The sequence below is a fragment of the Topomyia yanbarensis genome, chromosome 2, assembly GCF_030247195.1.
Source record: "Topomyia yanbarensis strain Yona2022 chromosome 2, ASM3024719v1, whole genome shotgun sequence".
NCBI classification, from domain to species: Eukaryota; Metazoa; Arthropoda; class Insecta; order Diptera; family Culicidae; genus Topomyia; species Topomyia yanbarensis.
The window spans coordinates 110,350,841-110,371,542 of NC_080671.1; the positions used below are offsets into that span (position 1 = coordinate 110,350,841).

General features: G+C 39.9%; 1 protein-coding gene across 2 annotated transcripts; it reads left to right on the forward strand.

Moving 5' to 3' along the window:
- Positions 1–425: 425 nt before the first annotated feature.
- On the forward strand, positions 426–20,687 carry LOC131679179 (DNA-(apurinic or apyrimidinic site) endonuclease). 2 transcript variants are annotated; one of them, XM_058959828.1, is made up of 7 exons: positions 426–705; positions 811–926; positions 984–1,373; positions 1,426–1,584; positions 1,645–1,722; positions 2,735–2,827; positions 19,505–20,687. In XM_058959828.1, exons 2-7 carry the CDS (start codon positions 833–835, stop codon positions 20,449–20,451), a joined length of 1,761 nt encoding a protein of 586 aa, XP_058815811.1. In that variant the 5' UTR covers positions 426–705; positions 811–832; the 3' UTR covers positions 20,452–20,687. The 2 variants fall into 2 exon arrangements, with proteins under 2 accessions (XP_058815811.1, XP_058815810.1); XM_058959827.1 differs by having other exon boundaries at positions 429–705; positions 811–1,373.
- The last annotated feature ends 15 nt before the right edge of the window (positions 20,688–20,702 follow it).

Here is a 20,702-nt window from a genome sequence, read left to right on the forward strand (position 1 = left end):
TGAAAATCTGTTTTTATCAAAGTGATGGAATTGGTCACAACGGGAAATTTCAAATAATTCAATATTAATTCGTCAAAAGGGCGAAACTGTTTTTTGTAAACAAACTTGTTTCGCTCATTAGTCTGCTACAGATTGGAATTTCATGAATAATATGCGTTAACGTAAATTTTTACCCTTCGTAGAATTCAATTGTTTTATGCTTTGAAATTATAGTAAATTAAGAGAAATCATCAAAATAAAAGTTTGTTTACAAATCTTATTCGCCCTTTTGCAAATTTAATATGGAAATTATAGAACAGAAGCTCCCGTATTTTGAAAATATACTGGTTCTTTACCCTATAAATGGCATATACAAGTTGGCACTCAATCAACTGTTCTACACACGTATCACAGACAACCCTGACAACGAATCAGTGGCAGCTGTCATCCCCGGGCTCTCGTTCACTTCTTTGTTGAACGCGCCTTTTCTTTCCACCCGGCATCTGGAAGAAAGAAGCAAAAAACGCAGCAGCCCAGACGAAACGAAAGCTTGTGCTTCGTGAAGCCGTATTCCTTGTGGTTCCGATTAAAGTGCGCTGTTCGTTACACAATATTCTATTTTTCTGCCGTTGAAACGTTTTCCCACTAAAGCGCGCAAGTGTTATTGGGAAAATCGAAGTGAGCAAGCATTATTCGTGAAACAATTTTGGCGTGTTCTGGAAAAAGGTAAGCAAAGATGGATACGTGTTGTACCCCGCGGCGGAGCACCAGTATGAAAAAACGAGAAAGACGCGGTATTTTGCAGCTTAGTATCTTTTTTACGCATTTCAGGACCACTAGTTCATATCTTGAAATGGAAGTCAAATCAAAGCGGGGTCGTCCGGCTAAAAAAGAAATCTCAGTAGAGGTAAACAACGTTGAGGCGGAAACAGTAAAAAATGGTGGCGGTAAGAAAAAAGCAACACCCAAAGCTGTAAAAACAGCCAAAGAAACTTCCGTTCCAGAGCCAGCCGATCCGATCGAGGACAAGAAAAAACCAGGACGTAAAGGTAAAGCTGCTGCTCCTGTGGTGGCTGATGCAGATCCATTAGACAACGTTACAGCTGCACCTGAAGAACCTAGTAAAGGCCGGAAGGGTCGCAAACCGGCTAGCGCCAAAGAAGAAGTTGTGGCTGAAGTGCCGGCAAAGAAAGGTCGCGGAAAAAAGGCTGTAGAGGAAGTAGTTGCTGCACCAGCGAAGAAAGGGAAAGCTGTTGAGAATGGAACCTCTTCACCGGTCAAGGGCAAGGGTCGAGGTAAAGGATCGTCTAAAGATGTAGAGCCAGAAGCAGCACCGGAAGTTGTGGCGGCACCCGCAAAACGGGGACGGGGCAAAGCGAAGGCTGACACAACGGGTAAACTAAATTTAATTTGTCTTTTTACTTATAACTCATTGTTTTTGTGTAGAACCAGAGGAAGAAATAGCGCCATCTCCAGTGAAAAAGTCCAAACAATCTACCAAGGAACCCTCTCCGAAAAAGGCAAGCCCGAAAAAAGTAGATTCTGAAGCGGTTAGCGAAGAACCAAAAGCGGCTGGCCGAGGGCGCAAGAAGGCAGTCGATGAAAGTAAGTTTGTAGAAACAAATAGTATAAATAATTGTTGACTCATTTACACGTTCAATTCAGAACCTGCATCACCCGCGAAATCTCCGGCGGCGCCAGTCAAACGAGGACGCGGCAAAAAAGCAGCGACCGAACCTGAGGGTAACTAAATCTAGACGACCTTTGGATCCCCTTCCCAACAAACAGTGCCCCCTTCTTCCTGTGTCACGTCACTCGTGTGGGAAAAATATTGACTTTATTATTCGTTCTTACATTTCCTTACCGATTCTATCATTAGTTTGAAAAGTATCAACCGAAAGAATGGTCGGTTCTTCTATTTACGATTTTGTTAAGTTCCGCTTTTATTTGATCAGTATTGTCTCGTCGAGCACAGTCAGATTTCAAGTGCCAAAGCATAGCAAAATGCTGCAGCTACCAAAAAAATGCATCTTAGTTTCAGTTACCTTTTCCATACAATCTACTCAGGATTGTCACTAGATTCTCTGTGTCACTATAAAATAGATTTTAAGAGAAGGAGCAGAATTAATGCCTCCAGTCCAACCCAGTAGCTAACGAGAAACAATACTAACTTACCAAAACCAAACACGCACTTCTGAAGGTTTTAACACTATAATTGAAGTAACGTCACTATACAAATTTTATTCAATAAAGGTAGAAGTAATTCTGTGAAAATGAACTAGTTTAGCTTGTGTTAGTTTTCTTCATTGCTGCCGAATTATAACCGAAACTAATCGAATGATAATTCGCCGGAGAGTTCAAAACCGTCATAGAAACAGACCATTTCGCAAACAAAACCGCAAAAGATCGCCAGGTTAGTGAAATTTGCCCTAAATAATTGTGTTGTGTGCTATGTATTGTGTAATTTGTTTAGCTGTTGTGTACTATTGTCGTGTTTCGAACGCTCCTGAATGCTTTCCTTTCTTCACCTTCAATCCAAACCTGCGAAAGGAGTCCGTTGTTCCTTGTCCCAGCTAAAACCAAAAATAATCGGTAATGGGAATTTCACTAATCTGCTTCTTTCTCCTGCATGCTTCCCTTCTAATTCTGTAGTTCTTTTTCATAAGTGTTGATTTCCTAACTGTTTAGTTTTGTTTGATAGTATCAAGCATCATTTTCCTGATACTGATGAAAATATTTTCGTTTCCCAATTCAGCCAACGAACAACAGTCCGTATTGAAAGTAACGAAAAAGTCCACCAGAAAGCAATCTACCGAAGAGAAGGATGCTCTTGCACCACTGAATGGAGGTGAGTTTCAAACAGTAGAACTGAAATTACGTTTTTATTCGTTGACGATTCTTTTGAATACCTGATAGTCCATCGAATCGAGCGCTAAGATATTGCAGTTGGAGTAATTTGAAAAAGAACAGTCAAATGCTTATACACCCACGGGGGATACGTACCGCGTAAAAAAACCGCGTTAATTGGAAAAAGACCGCGAAAAAAAAACGCGTAAAAACCTGAGTGTATTAAAATTGTATATATCCGATTGATGTTCTGGAAGCATGAATCCGGTACATGGACAAACTTAGATTCAACCAGAAATTGTATAATTCACAAACTTGTTTTTAAGCATATAGCACACCCAGGGAATGTCTATTCAGTCTCTAATGAAGTAACCATTTTTCAGTGCTTTGCTTCTTTAGCTCAATCAAATTATGTCTAAAATCAATACTTTCACAGTAGAGCAAGGAGAAAATAAACAAATTAGTACGTTTCCTTGCGTGTCGTGAAAAGTTGCTTTATGGAATTGATGCCCACAGTTCTGTATTGATATTCTATTGTTTAAAGTACTCTACTACTTGTGTTTCTCGTCTTAATATCATTGTCAGAATAACAAAAAACGTTGCTAATTGGCTCACTGCAAGAATCAAAATCAAAAGTGGGTTAATCACAAATTTTTGTATGTTATCATCTGGTCGGTGTTAAGTCAGACCGGACTAAGTGACAAAATATTGATATCGAGAAAAACGAGTTTAAAGTTTCAATCGCAGCATCCTTTACATTATGATTGGAAATTTATTTTTACCATAATTCTTGTTTATTGTTACATATTTCAAATCTGGCAAAAGTCGAATGTAGCTGACGATATTATTTATCCAGAGCTATCATGATGTCATTTTTTGATGTTTTGCGACTTAGTCCGGTCTGACTTAACACCGACCATGTAATGAATGCAATGACACCGACTTCTGACCAAAAACGTAATTTAAAGGTATTTATTAGAATAAAATTATTTCTTAAATTCAAAAGGAAGAGCGGCCCATGTCGGATTGGGTCGCTTTTCCTTTTAGTTCCTGGTGAGATATACGTAATTTTAATTTTAATTGGTTATTAACAGAAATGTTTTAGGATTTTTGTACAGGAATACACATTTTTATTGTGGGTCAATTGAGAACAGTGAGTCTAGTTATGTAAAGTATGCAAACTAGGCTCGATGGAACCATCCAAGCCAGTCTTGTATATCAAATGCTTTTGGAGCAACATCAGATGTTGCTTCAAGCTGTTTTCAACCCCTATTCGGCAGTTTTCACGCCGCCACCCGCGTTACGGCGTGGTAGGGCCAAACTGGTATTGAAGGGGGTCAATTAGTGTTGTCTGACGTATTCTTGATGATCACATCATTAGTGTTTCTGCATTAGAATCGACTGACAGTCTTAGTTGATTATAGGATTGTGGAATATTTATAATATTATATTTAACGTTTTTTTCGCTTCAGATAGCTGGTCGGTGTAAGGTCAGACCGGACTAAGTCGCAAAATATCAAAATTTAAACACGTTTCTCGAAATCAATGCATTGTCACTTAGTCCGGTCTGACTTAACGCCGACGAGTTGATATTCGAACTTGTAGAGCCTGTTAAGGTTCAAGTTACCTTTTTTGAGCATGTGTTAGATTTGAACGCTGGGTAGTATGGGTAGGAAAAATTGTGTTCAGCTTTGCCACCGGATTATCCATTTAAACCTTTTAAAACTCTAAAAGAAGAATATCAGTCGAATTATTAGATCATCACGATTCAATTCATGCAAAATACCTGCTGGAAAAACCATCGGCTTAGCTAAATGGTGCTTTTGAAAAAGTGGCTGTGATTTTTTGTCACACTACCACACCGTGCTGGGGTACGCAACACAACAGCGCAATGAAAAAATCACAGCCACTTTTTCAAAAGCACCATTTAGCTAAGCCGATGGTTTTTCCAGCAGGTATTTTGCATGAATTGAATCGTGATGATCTAATAAATCGACTGATAATCTTCTTTTAGAGTTTTGAAAAGGTTTAAATGGATAATCTGGTGGCAAAGCTGAACACAATTTTTCTTACGCACACTACCAAGCCTTGAGGTAACTTGAGCCTTAAGCGTCTCATATACGAGTTCCGACGGAAATTGAGGATTCGATACAACATCTCTTCTATGAGACTATTGACAGTGTCGAAATGCCGGAAAAGGTGAGCAGCGGTAAGCAAGTTTTACAAGAGGAAATAAGGCACTACCATTGAAATGAAATCTGTAAGTAGCACTAACAAACATCTAATTTCAAGAACTGTACGAGATGGCTCCGTGCCTGTGGCCTTCGACTGGTATGGTCCATTGTCATTGGTTCGGCAGTCTTCTTGGCTAGTTGATAGATATGTGCTCCTACATGCAAGATGATTAATTCGCTTGGGTGGAGGACATGTGGATCCTATTAATTGTTGACTCTTTTGACTGTGGGAATGGGGCTAGTTCAGGTAAGGAGTGCAGAACTAGCACCTAAGAGATAGTTAATTATTCAGGACTTGTTCTTTAACTCGACCAAGCACATTGGCTTTCAGAAATGATAAGCAGATCTTACGGGTCTATTTTGTTAGGGGAAACTGCCACTGCGACCACTATTCAGGTTATCTTTTGTGGCTGAGCCCTTACGGGTCGGTGTGGTATGTTCGAATCGAACCAGACGGTTCGAGCAAACTTTGTGGGGAATAGTGGATAAATATTTTTTTTATGTCCTTTATGGACAGAGATTCTTTTTGTAAAACCCTAAAATGCCCTCACACGTCTAGCTACTCAGGATAATAATAATTGAAAAATATTGAGTGTTTCGCCTTGTCCATAATGTAATGAATACGTATATTAACTAGAACAGGGATAATCGAATTCTGTTATGAGATAGAGATGAAATGGCACAGTGGTTGGAAAAAAAAAATTGGGAGTAAGGACTAATACTGTTAGTAAGTTTACCGTATCAATTAATAGTCTATTGATCCGCTTCGGACCTAGGAGTCAAAAAGGAGATTAGGAAGAAACAGAAGCGGATTCAATGCGAAATTTGCTAATAAGACGTAGAATCTAAGGCGATGATAGGTTGTTTTCTATAGGATTACACAGACTAGATCACATGACGTTACACGCTCTAAACTTGTGCCAAATAGTTTGTATATATGTACATATGTATGAATGTGAGCCTATGTATGCCGGTATGTATGGATGTGTATAGGAGCAAGGTATCCCTGAGCAACATGGAAGTACATCCTCTGAGCTGCCACAACGCTCATGGGAAGCCGATTGCGCACTCATAGGTTTGACCATAAAGCACTGCACACACAGCCAAGTGCAACGGTGAGACGGCAGGTGTAAAGTTCAGTTGCAAAAATGTTTCTATCACATTCGCCCGAATGACGTTCGCCCGAAAACCATTTACCAGAATGGATCATTTACCCGAATGTCATTAACCCGAATGAACCATTTACCAGAATGCCAAAAACTCGAATGAACCACTCGCCCGAATGTCATTCACCCGAATACCAAATTCATGGTAATTGTCTAGTTTAGAGACTTTAGTGATAGCGCAGTGCTCTATATTGGCTATACATTTGCACTAATGTTGCATTGAAACTCCATTACAGCATTAACAATGCAATAAAGCTCTATATTAGCATCAATAATGCATAACTGCATAGCCGACGTATAGCATTATCGCTTGCTCTATATGCGTATATAACGCTGATATAACGCGTACATGCATCAAGGATCTTTAAAGCATGTAAGCTTTAAAAGTGCATTTAGTGCCATTATAGAGCAAATAAAAAGCCGTTATAATACTATTGTAATGCTGTGGGTTTATTTGTTATGGAACCCTTCTTGAAGATTATATTCGGCATATTTCATTTCAATCGAACATATGCAATATAGTCCAGGGAGCAAATGCAGCGTACTTATCGTGAAGGACAAGGCAAAGTATCTCAGTTCGAGACTAAAGGTAATTTTCGTAAAACATTCATATCATGTGAGAACGAAAACCCATTACAGTAATGTTTCGATTATATCACTATGCGTTTATATCAATACTCGTTTATATCACCCTCGATTATATCACGGTTTTGTCTCGATTATATCACGCTTTTTGAAAAACAGACAAGACACACTACGTTGTGATCCAATTAAGCCACATATTGTGTCCTGGCAATTTAATCTATTTTTACAATTAATTTGCTTATTTACATGTAGGGTAATGAGCCTATTATTGGGTTTCGGACTATTTCGTTAAGGGTTTATATATGATGAGGTCGGTCAAAAAGTTGAACTTTTTTATTCTTTTATCTTAAAGAATAGATTCTTAAGAATGCATCTGAATTTTTTTAGAAGTCTAAGCAGTAGAAACAATGTTATAGCGCTGTTCATCTTGTTCCTTTACGTGGACGGAGAGCGTGGCGCGAAACTGAATAATCTCGATATCATGTTTTACCAAAAACGTTGTTGCAAAGTTAGGATGCCGAAATATCTTTTGGCCGATTCCAATTTTTGTTTTAAACTCTTCGTAACTTAATTGCCGTGTCCTTAAGAGGGCGTCTGGTGTAGTGGGTAAAAAACGACTTCTTTTTTATTCGCTTAATTGTTAGTTATCCGCAGGAAAATCTATCAAAATAATGAGAAAAACAAAATAGGAAAAATATGCTAGGTATGCCGAGATATGCATTTTGTCTTGAATGGATGTGAATACTTTTCTTTTGGAAGGGTCAACGATTGGATATGGGACTATTTATATGAATGTTAAAACAACGAGAACTGAATCGTAGTCCCTTCGAATACACTGATTTTAATAGTCAAGATATTTGCCCAAAATCTCAACGTGCCAGATTCCTTCAAGTTTAGTTTTGGGTGGTTCAATAATTTTAAGAAACGGTACGGGATACGTTAAGCGAAGCTGTGTAGAGAAAAATTATCCGCTGATGCCATACCATTGGACCCAATGCGTTGAGCAAAGATGGCGAACGCTGCTCTAACCAACGGCTTCAAATGGGTAGTATCACAGAGAACAGATATCCATGATCGAACAAAAATATTTAAAAAACGTGTGTAAACATTTGAATTAATATACGATAAACACTAGCGCCACCACACCAACCTATACCAACTATCCGTCAAATCCATTCCGGAACCGGTTCGAAATCCTGAATGGATTCCGTATGGAATCTTGCTCAAAGAGAACAACCGATTCCGACTCTATCGGTTGATGCATTTGAGCTGGAATTCATGTTGGAAGTCCGAACCGGTTCCGGACTAATTTGACTGGGTAGAGGAATAACCGCTGTCAATTCTGTCGAAATCAGCCACAAAAAACATGACGACAGTAGCGCACCTGGTTTGGATATCCCTACTACCTTCGAAACCGTTAGAGATTTTACACAAGTTGAATGCTGAAGATGGACGTCTGTTCTCTGTGGTAGCATGATAATAGAAACACGGAAAAAATAGGCTCATTACCCTACTATTTCTTCTTTATGACTAACTTTAACTTTTTATTACTTTTTGTTTATAGAAAAACATGGATTAATGCTTGAATGTAATCTTTTGTTTTGTTTTGAATATATCACGCTTCAAATATATCACGCTAAAATACAGATCGACCGTGATATAACCGAAACATAACTGTAAATATATTCATTACAATGCATTAGAAGAGAAGTCAATTATGGTTTTAAACAGAACATTTTATATTTTAAAATTTTTCCTTTTTGTCCGTCATACCGAAAGGAAACATAAGAAATAGTTTTAAAACTATCATGGCGGATAATGACAGCCAACTGAAGCTTTTTAATAGCATTAGTAGTGCCAATATCAGGCTTTCAAATTTAACATTTGTACGTTACCCGAGCAGCACCGTTTGTCGACTATCAGTTTCTGCAACATGATTCGTTGAAAAGAAGCGTTCTTCAACCATTATTCAACTGCTTTAGCAACCAAAAAAGCGCACCAGCAAAACTTTATGGTTATGCAACAAACCCAGGCCATTACATGTTGCAAGTGTTGCTTGAGTGGTGGTATATAATAGCATTAATAATGCAGAAACGAGCTTATTGGATTTATTTATTTATTTATTTATCATCGCCTTCGATTGACTCGTACAGGCTGAACTGCTTAATACTAGCTAAATTAGATTTCTTATTCCAATACAAAATATCAAAGTCGAACTTATCATCAACTTCATTAAAAACACGAAGATACGAATCAAATGGATGGTGGTGTCCGTAGTTAGTCCTGTGGTACGGAACTGCCAATAGAGGTGAGCTTCGGAATCGACGCGGAGGGACGTTGAACGGTATCTGTTCAAGAAGTGTAGGGCAGTCAATACTTCCTGTGATGACATCGAACACGAACAAACGCTGCATTCTAATGCGTCTTGCTGACAGACTTTCCAAGCTGATCAGTCGACATCGGTCGGGATAAGAAGGAAGATTAATTGGGTCATTCCAAGGAAGCTGGCGCAACGCAAAACGTATAAACTTCTTCTGTACTCGCTTAACTGCAAAACTTGTGTCACGTAGAAGGGAGCCCATACAGGAGAAGCATATTCCAGGTTGCTTCGCACCAGCGAACAATATAACGATTTCAGGGCATATGTATCAGTGAAATCCGAAGCATGTCGACGAATAAATCCGAGTGTAGAGAAAGCTTTGGCTGTTGTAATAGCCACATGTTCCTTGAATTTCTTTTTAGTGTCGACAGTCACACCCAGATCGCAAATAGAAAAAAACTCGTTTGAGTACGACCGATGCCATCATGTATTGATGACGAATGGGCCTAATGCAACGCGTGAACGACATCATTTTGCATTTGCTGCTGTTAATGCGCATTTTATTATCGCTACACCAAACGAGCATAACGTTTATGTCTTCTTGCAATGCCATACAGTCTTCCAAAAAAGTGATCACGCGATAGAGCTTCACATCGTCGGCAAAGGAAAGATTAAAAGAGGTGATAACCCGAGCAGAGTCTGACAACAAATTGAAAACTAAACTTGATGTTGTGATGTTCGGCAAATGATTACTCAGGTTGCTGTCGTTTTGGTCGTTTTAACGGTTAAAAGATCAAAATTGAGAGCAGCAAAATTGTCCTATGACATCAAACAGAAAACTAATTCTGCTATCAGTGAGAGTAAATTGAAAGCTCATTGAGATGGTGAAATTTTTTTTGACAGCGAAATATGTATTCACTTTGATGTTTTGCCAAAGAAATATAAACATAGAAAATTCTTCAAAGAAATAATGATAGCAAATTGAGATCAAAGTTTGATGTCATATTTTAAAAATCCTAAACTGATAGCACAATAAGATTTCAATTTGATGCTATTATCAAAATATGAATTCTACTTATTGTAATTTTGATGTTCGACTTTACTCGGGTAGCGTATACAAATCGTTCACGAAGATGTTGAAAATTAGTGACCCGAGGACGTTTCCTTGGGGTACACCGGATGTGATACTGAACGGTTGGGATCGTGCCTTATTCACTACAACATGACCAGTTCTGTCCGACAAGTACAAAAATAGCCACTGCGTAATCCATGCAGGAAACCCTATGTGTCTCATTTTATCAATGACCAAAATATGCGGTACAGTGTCGAAGGCTTTTGCGAAGTCCACATACACTGAATCAACTTGTCGCCTGAGCTCAATTTCGCGGCACAAGGTGTTGACGTAACACATTAGATTAGTAGTAGCGGAGCGATGTTTCATAAAACCATGTTGGCTGTGACAGATTATTGAGGATGCAACATTGTACAACACGCTGTGGATCAGTTTTTCAAAAATTTTGCTTAAACAACTCAAAATAGTAACGCCACGATAATTCACGACGCGATTACAGTTTCCGGACTTGTAGAGCGGAACGATTGAAGCTGATTTCCAGACCAACGGGAAAACCCTGTCACGCAGCGAGCGATTGAAGAAGTGGTGGGTAATGCCAGCCCATTGCAGCAATTCTTCAGCAGTATGGATGGTATTCCATCAGTTCCAGGCCCTTTGTCTACGTCGAGATCATCCATGATTTTCAGTACTTTGACAGCGGAAAATTGAATGATGGGTAGATTAATGTCATGTTGGGCTACATTAGCGAAGCAATTGAGCGAGGAATCGGCGATGATTTGGTGAATATGTTCTCAAAGTACTCGGCGAAAAGATTTGCTGTCATTAGTGGTAGCTGTGGCTTCGTTGTATGTTACATTGGTTGGAATACTGGTAGCCGACTTTTGATTTCTCACGAAATTCCAGAAACATGACGGGTTTTGTCTTACATTGTATTGAGTTCGAGCCACATAATTTTCATATGTAGACACAAGAAGTCCATTGTATGTCGTTTCTACTTCACGAAGGATGCGTCGCTCATTGTCGGACTTCCTCAGAAAGAAACGGTTGCGTGCTTTCCTAAAAACGTTTCGAAAATTTCGAAGCTCAGGGGTCCACCATGGCTTGTTATGAACTGGAGATGCTCTTTGTCTCTTTTGCGGCACGTGGTCACTGAGCATCGCGTACAGCGTGTTGTAAAAAGCCGACACGGCTTCGTCCAGTGTTTCTTTCTGTAATATCGCTTCCCATTCGATGATTGCAAACGCGACATTCAATCGACCAAAATCACACGAGCGAAAATTGAAATTTATTCCCACAGCATCATTGTCCAGTGTGGTTGCGCTGCTACAGCTACCATTAATTAGCATAACAAATGGTGCGTGATGATCGTCAATCGGTAAAAGTGATGTTGGTGGTGCTATGATGTCAATATGCTTCGGCAGGGATGATTTTTCCATCTAAACCAAAGTTTTTTCAGAAAACTAAAACAACTTGATCAGCAGACAAAATATTCCGAAGCTCACCGAATACAACTCATTTACAAACAAATTGTTGCCTCGGCTTTCTTGTCCCATCAAGGTATTCCAAAGGCGCTCGAAGAATTGAGGAAAAGTTGTCCAAAGGTTCTTGAAGATATTTTGGATTACATTAGTAAAAATTGTATTTTAGGTAGGAAGGATGCTAACCAAAAAATTTCTCAGCGACCCCGCTTCGTAATCAGTTTTCGAAAATATATCGAAAAAGATTCCTAGGGTTACCAATAATGTGGAAAACTGGCACAATAAATCGAAGGGTTTGTTAGGCCGTGGAAATCCTATATTCAATGGTGTGTTGAAGCAGTTGCAGCTTGAAGAGAACAACCCTAGTACGGATGTTTTACGTACACTACAAGCGGTACCAACAGCTAAAAAGTCTAAAAAGAACTCACGAAAGGACCTACAACTGGAAACCCTAATTAAACCATATAATCCAAGTGATTGGTTTAAATATTTGACTTGTATTGCTTTAGTGTTGATTTCTTCATTAAATGTAATAAAATTTGTATTTGGGCTTAATTAATTAATTTTTTTTCGTTTGACATTTCGATGTTTTTCGGGTATATGGAATTCGGGCGAGTGGCATTCGGGTTTATGTTGCATTCGGGCGAATGTCTTTGGGGTTTTCTTCACATTCGGGTGAATGACATTTGGGTTTATGTAACATTCGGGCAAATGTCATTCGGGTAAATGGTTTTCGGGCGAATGTCATTCTGGTGAATGTGATAGAATCCATTGCACAGTAGTCCGAATTTAGAATTTAGGAATTCAAAAACATTTGTGACTAAACTACTGGTTCTTGAGATTTCATGTCTTCAGAAGAAATAATCTGTGTCAATTGAGGCATCTTTTGAGATGGGTGATATTAGGGTGGTCCTTATTGTTTGTACGATCTGAAAATTATTTACGAAATAGAAAGAGATAGAACAATGAAGTGTTCCGCAAAATTGTAGCACAACCTTTTTCAAGCAACTTTGCTGAGGACGTCATATTTGTAACTTTAATGGTTTTAATTTTACAGCTATTAAAATGTTGTGTGATAGGGTAACCTTAACAAAATCAGTTTTTCCGTTTTAACTTCTTAAATTATTTTTTTTTTAAATATTGGTTGAGCGGGGGCAATAAAACTGACAAGAAGTTGCAATGTGCTTGAAGGGGAAAGGTATTTTATATTATTTCCTTTTTTCGGCGAGACATTGTTTATGAATGGACCTCAAACAAGCAATATTCCATAACAAATATCACGTAACATCGATGACAGAGCAGTGGAATTAAGGCCAAGTTCCCCCTGGGTTGTGCAAAACTGAGAAGCAACATCTATTTAGGCACCGAGAACACAGACGTCCAGCGTAAACGTAAAAGTTTAGGAAAAATCATCCAAAGGGAATTGTGATGGTTCTACCATCCAAAGGGAATTCCATTTAGTGCATGAGTTTGACTGAATTGACAGTGGAGCACACAATTCGTGCCCAAATGACTATCATAATTATACTGGGGTATGCCAGTATGATGACCGTAGTGGTTTAGCGTAGATTAGTTCAAATAGCAAAACAAGTGTTTTAAACTTGTTTGTTCGACCCCTGGGTGCAAGTGATTTAGCTGTAACATATTAATCTTCCTAATCGAATCGAATTAGCAGATAGTATAGCCTACGGGAGAGGCATTTAACAAGGTTAGGAAAACTAGTAGTGAGGACGAGAGGACGTCTGATGAGAAGGATAACAGCTAACATTTACTATATTAAAAAAGCATAGTGGTGTTAAAACATGGTAATTCATTCCGATGAAACAACCATTTGAGCAATTATTAATACACACATCATACTGAGAAATGATATGTTCTCAAGCAGGAATCGAACCAGCGATCTTCCAGTCTCTAGTTGGGTGTGTTAACCACTCCGCCATCGAGGGAACTGTGATGTCATCTCATGTCGGAAGGAATATGTTAGTCCGATACTTGCTTTTGCTAGAGGCCGTGGCTTTTGCGCACTCCACAAGTACAAGTATCACGAGATTTGTTAGTAAGTATAGAAGTTGAATTCTACTTCTTCATAACCAAAGACCAGAGAGGTGAGTCCATTTTCTAGACTCGATATCGATTCATCAACTCATGGACCGGTGACCAACGGCTTTACTTCCCTTCTTCAAGGAAGACGTGACTACAGATTTTTTCACCTCAGAAAAATCTCAACGACCTCGGCTGGGCTGGGATTGAACCCAGACCAACTGAAATGAGTGGCGGTCACGCTTACCACCCAACAACCGGCGCCGCCCATTCTCAGGCAAAATTCGCTCGTTATCTTTTTTTAGCTCCAGTGGATTGCGGCGATCGTTCCTTGATGGGGGAGTGGTTAACGCACCCAAATAGAAACTGGGAGATCGCAGGTTCGATTGCTGTTTGAGGATATATCTTTTCTCAGTGTGTCCAGTAAAAGGTGAATTGTCACTGTTCCGGTCATTCTTTCTCTGTCTATTTTAGTTTGAAACAAATATTTTCTTGCAAAATGCGAATAACTTATAACCTCTTCGTCTTTGTTCACGATTATAAAATTTTAAATTCGTAAGCTATACATACAATGTTAGAATAAACTGATCCTACAAATTTTGAATTGAACGTTTTTCGTAGCCATCTGCGGGACCAAAATCCAAAAGAAAATGCATTTTGATGTTTGAATATCGCATGAGTTCCAATAATTGATTAAGCATCATGACACTCAAATTCAAATTTTTCCCTCCCAAACCTCAACAGCATCAAATTACCGATACCTGTTACAAAAAACCCGCTCCACAAACTATATGCTCTTACTTTAAACAGACGTTGCGAAATAAGCTAAAAACAGCTTATTTTGGCCAGATGAATTTCATATTCAGATTCAGTATTGCGTAGCGAATCTGAACGATTCAACAGCATGTACATTCGTGAACCACATCTACCATATAACCAAACAAACAACTAGGGACTCAATTCAAGAGAGAAGAGAATGCTGATATACTGTTCAATGATCGTCACTCTGTTCAACATTATAAGGACACGTGCAGATGCAAGTATGGATACATTCGTTCCTATTTCAGTTTCCTCGTTATTGCTTCTGTTTCAATTGCGACAACTCATTCGATCGGGATGGACATAACGTAGTTGGTAAATCGATTGCCTTGTATGCAGCACTCCTGGGTTCGATTCCCAACTCCGCACATAGTATTAAAGATTTTTCCAAAAGAGATTTCTTTAACCCGAAAAGAGGTGAATAACCTTGAGATTAAAACATCTATATTAAAAAAAATCATTTGGTTGGGGCGAAGGCTAGCGTTATACTGAACTATATTCATTCGTATTGAATTTGAATGAATGGTGAAAGCTCTAATGCTTGCAAAATGTTGAAAATACCTCCCAACTCCCCCCGGCATGATACTGTACCTTGCCGTGGTCCGAGGGCTTTTCCACTAAAGCAGTATCGCAGTGGGAGTATCACATAGAAACTTTTGCTGCGCCTACTTTCTTCCCTCTGTCTTTTGGGCAATAGAGAAGAATACCCATAATTATTGGCTAAGGCACATTGCGCTCAAATTCGAAGCTGAGCCAAATACAAATATGTATTTGGCTGAACTTAATATTATTTATTACCAGTTTAAGCATGAAATGATGTACAAAGCACAAATGTAAGTGGCTGATTTCGTATTCAAAAAATACTGCATACAAGTGATTAACCCTTTCATGTCAAACTTTTTTCTAGTGCATGTAGGGTTTCAAAATATTTTTTACTTGAAAACGGTGAGATCAAGAAACACTGCTAGAAGCAGCCCCCTTCCAATGCTCAATACAATCCTCCTAGAATATTTACAATAGTCCAATTGTGCACGAAAGTTTAATCAATTTTCAATAATATTGTAACATAAAGATATTTTTCGTCATCAACGTAATCTGTCCCTGGCAGCACTGATCCATCAGAATCCAATCGGAGTAATTGCAATAACTTTAGCTCTAGAGCTGCTCTATGTAACTTGTGAGTAAATCTTGCCTCAATTAAAAGTTATTGCTGTTCAACCGTTGTGTGTCCAACAAAAAAACACGTTCAACAGGTCGTCGAGGGCAATGTTCGAAAAATTTAAATGCTCATAACTATGGCTTCCTTAAACTGATTTGGGATGGGAATGGGAATTTTTTAGATGTTTCGGATTCAGGAACCTGTCCGTTATTTGATCCTACAAAACTGAACCGAATGAATTGATCTGATTCTTGATAATCCAGATTTTCCGGGGTAATATTCCAGAACCAGGGCATGACTCGTAAACTTTAATAATGTCCTAGCAATATGAGTACGTAAAATCTTCAAATTATCTCGGGAGTCTGTTATTTATTGTTAAGGGACCATTTGGCAATTTGACCTCGGTATGTCTGTTTCGGGGTCAAATCACCAAATGATTCCAAAACCACGAGATACAGCCTGCTGAAGTGATTCCAAGAATTCTGATACCCATATTGCTAGTATTCTATTGAAATTTACAAATAATACCCCGGCACTGTACCGTGCTTCCGGAAGTCCGGATTCTTGGGAACCGAACGAATTAAGGGGGTCTTCTAGTCTCGTGGTTTCAAAAAATCGATTTTTTCTTTGTTTAATTTCAATTTATATGTATGTGAGAATACGCCACAGAAAGGATTTGGTGAAAAGGTGAAAGGTCCCATCTCCGGCCGTTTCTGAGATACTGAGCGCGGCGCACAACGATAGCGCTTGTCTATGGGAAAATTATTCACCGTTCCATTCTTGACGGTTTGTATATATGCGAGCGACTGTGAATGGTTTCTTGTTTTTTTTTTGGGACGAGATTATCGTACGGAAGAAAGAATGCGTCGAACATGTTGAGAAGCGTATGGGAACGAGATACCGAAAACTGAAGAAAGAAAACAAAGGTATCGGCGGGAAAGTAAAGGGAAAGTTGACGGACAAATTAATCGGCCAGCTAACACAAATTTATGGGCTGGCGATTCGGAGAAAACTCAAAACCTCAAGAACTCAAGAACATATGCGAAATGCTATCTGGGCTTCTCTCGAATACTGCTTGTCATCGAACGAAAATCCCCAAAACTCAAAGTATTCACCCGGCGAGGACAGTTGAGTTCGACAAGATGACGACACGAATGAACTTATGATGAATGAAGTTCATGTTTGACAATTCTCGGTGGTTTGTTTACTTTGTCAATTGCGTGAGTGCGAAGGCAACGGGTGCTCATCTGTTACATTCGAACTCACGTAACTCCCATGTAAATAAACCACCGAGAATTGTCAAACAAAGTTCATCCGGCTCATTTTGTGGGGTTATGTTGGTTGGTGTAAAACCTAGTTGGTGCAAGTGGCGTCAGGCTGAAGTAAAATGAACATTCGAATATGGCAGGATCTACGAAAGTCTATCATATAATGCTTTATTAGAAAGATGCTTAGGAGCTCACACCCAAAAACATCAATGAGTCTCTGAATTGTGGAATCTGGGCCTTAGCGCAAAACACATCCACAAATTCTGGCAGGCAGGTGGTCAATGTTGTGACTTATTTAACAGTCAGTATCTTCAACCAAGGATTTTCATCGATATTACAAGCTATGGAGGTGATGGGAAATACGTTGGGGGCTGAAGTCGAAAGATGTGCTACTCGACTCAATGGTCAACGTATCACTCGCTCTTAACGCAAAGCGGGTTTCTCGACAAAACAGGCCGGAATTCAATAGAGGGAGTAAATTATGGACAACCAAGAACATTTTCTTGATGAGTAAGGTGGATTGTATACTATTCCCCCGAAAATCTGTAACTCCTTTACTGTGTATCCCGGTAAAGCTCAGTAGCAAGAGCCTCCTCGAACTGGGTCTCAGGGTCGGCTTACTACTGGGTAATCGGAGGGGTTTCGCGAACAACTAAACACTTAACTAAACTGTGGGTTGTGAAATTGGCAATTGAATCCGAAATGTAAACTTCAAACTTTTTTGTTAAAATGAATTTAAATTCGCTTTTTATTGAACTATGGCTTGTGTGTGTGTGGGGGGGGGGGGTTGTGGGTTTTTACCGGTACGTACCGCTGCTGTTGCTGGAAGCTGTTTGTGGTTCGGGGCCGTCCTGCGAGCGCTCGCGTGGTTGCTGCTGACGACGATGGGGTTCGGGAACTGGTGACAATGGTGGCTACGCTATTTCTTGGCGGGTTTGGCGGGTTCTTGACGTCGTTGGCGGCTGCTGGCGTCTTTCCTCATTGACTAGTATCGACAGGCCCAGGACGATACCGGAGTGACCATGCCGAGAGGGGTAAGTCCTCCTTAGCGGTTATGGCCCAAGGCCAGAGGACGATCGCTGGTCTTTGACGGGTTGGACGTAGCGAGCATCCAGGGCTCGCTAGGCCGAATTGTGTGCTACCGGGTGAGGATGATCGCGTCACCCAAGGCACAGAAAATGATAGAAAAACCAAAAAGGTCCTGTGAGGGTGTTCAAGAGACGGGTATTAGTGAAACCCTTGATTACTCGCATCAAGCTGTACTTCCACCTTTATATTACCTGAACAAATGTGTCACCTCTCACCGAAATTTTAACTTTATTTAAAACTCACTCCACTTCAAGGATGTTAGTCGTGTTTGTGGGTCGTGTCGTATGGAATCGATTCTGTCGTTTGTGGATCAACCTTAACACGACGTTTTAAATCTTGGTTTGAAAAAAATGGCGGCGTAGCAGATACCTGCAAAATTTTGTCTGAAGAACAAAAGCAAAGCGAGAGAAAATAGTTGTCAAATCACCGTGCGAAATAATCAAAATATGATCTAGTACTCATTTTGTTGACCAATAGTGATTTCGAAATTGTTTAAGCGCCCTCACTGATTCCAAACCTCAGAAGTTACAGTTAAATCAACTGCCGCTATACGCATAACTGTCCCATGTGCTATGGGATTCCCTATACACATGGGACAATTATGCGTAAAGCGGTAGTTAACTTCTCGTAGAAAAAAAAAGTCATGCCACATATTAGGTTCTTTACTGGCACAGTTAACCTCACTCTTCTTGACAGTTCACTTGTACTGTTTACATGGACTTAGAAAAATTTGTGGACGACTAGATTCGCTCGAAAAAAATCGCAAAGAATTTTTCTAAGTCCATGTGAACAGTACAAGCGAACTGTCAAAAATGAACACTCAGTTCATTTGTGACGTCAGCGTAAAGTATTCAATACCGCTTTCGCTTCTGCACCGGCTTAGTGCTATTGAGTTCTACAAGATGACGACACGAATGAACTCACGATGAATGAAGTTCATGTTTGACAATTCTCGGTGGTTTGTTTACTTTATCAGTTGCGTGAGTGCGAGTGCAACGGGTGCTCATCTGTTACATTCGAACTCACGTAACTTCCATGTAAACAAACCACCGAGAATTGTCAAACGAAGTTCATCCGGCTCATTTTGTGGGGTTATGTCGGTTGGTGTAAAACCTAATTGCATAAATGAAAACGGCAATGCTTTCAATCGTAGGTACTCCCAATTCTGCATCATTTGCTCGCCTATGTAAATTTGTTATTGTTTACTTTTTCAATTTGCGAACCGAATACATTCAGTATGCAGCAGACAAAGCTAGCTGATCTATAGTAAACGGCAGTGAAGTACTTCGAAAACAAAAAAGTATATCTAAATCGAGTCATTATATTTAACCGAAAATGTCCGGTCGTGGAAGGTCTCTGTTGCGGAAATTCCGCGAATGTAAGCATTTCGGTGATCCTCTGATAACCGGAAATGATTGAGCATTATTTTCGTTCTTACTTTTTTTCAGTTACCCAACGTCGAAAGAAGAAAGCAGAGGAACCGCTCGAGCAGGATGAAGATGCAAAGCAAAGCACGATCGAACCGAAAGCAAAGAAATCGAAATCCGAAAAGAAACCCGCGGCCCCAAAGATGAACAAATCGGCAACTGACTTCACCAAGATAAACTTCGATTTGCTTGGCAAGGAATATAACTATAAAATCGCCAGCTGGAATGTGGCTGGTCTGCGGGGACTGGTCGAGAAAGGTGCGTGGGAGTACGTTGAGCACGAGAAACCGGATATCCTGTGCGTGCAGGAAACCAAGTGCACCGAAGAACAGCTACCGGATGCGGCACGTCACATCAAGGGTTATCATCCGTACTGGCTATGCAAGCCTGGTGGTTACGCCGGAGTCGCTATCTACTCTAAGAAAATGCCCTTTAACGTAACCTACGGGTTGGGAGACGAGGAGCAGGATGCCGACGGTCGTCTGCTGACGGCTGAGTACGAAAAATTCTATCTGGTATGTGTGTATGTCCCTAACGCGGGGCGAAAGCTGGTCACCTTGCCGAAGCGATTGCGGTGGGACGAAAAGTTCCATCAGTATCTCAAAGAGTTGGACGCGAAAAAGCCGGTCATTGTCTGTGGGGATATGAACGTTGCACACGAAGAGATCGATTTGACTAATCCCAAGACCAACAAGAAGAATGCGGGTTTCACCCAGGAAGAAAGAGACGGAATGACTAAACTACTATCTTTGGGCTTCGTCGACACGTTCCGGCAACTTTACCCGGAACAGAAAGGCGCCTACACTTTCTGGTCCTACATGGGCAATGCTCGATCGAAAAATGTTGGCTGGCGGCTCGACTATTTCATCACCTCGGAACGACTAGTTAGCAAAGTAGTAGATAACGTAATGCGTTCGGAGGTCTACGGCAGCGATCACTGTCCGCTTACGTTATTCCTGAATATCTAATATGAAAATCGACCATTCGGTGGTGTAATTTGTATTATTATTGAATGTTTTATTTTGTGTTTTTGACATATTACTCAGGCTCGAAAACGACCAATGTAAGTTTTCTCAGATCATTCGTTTACCTTTGTTATAAGTTGTAGTTTAGTTTGTTTTGGACTTATGCTCAGTGAAACAGATGAAAGGCATTTAAACCCAATAGTAACTAGAATCATGATAAATATAATGGTACCTAATAATTTTGTGTAGCGTGT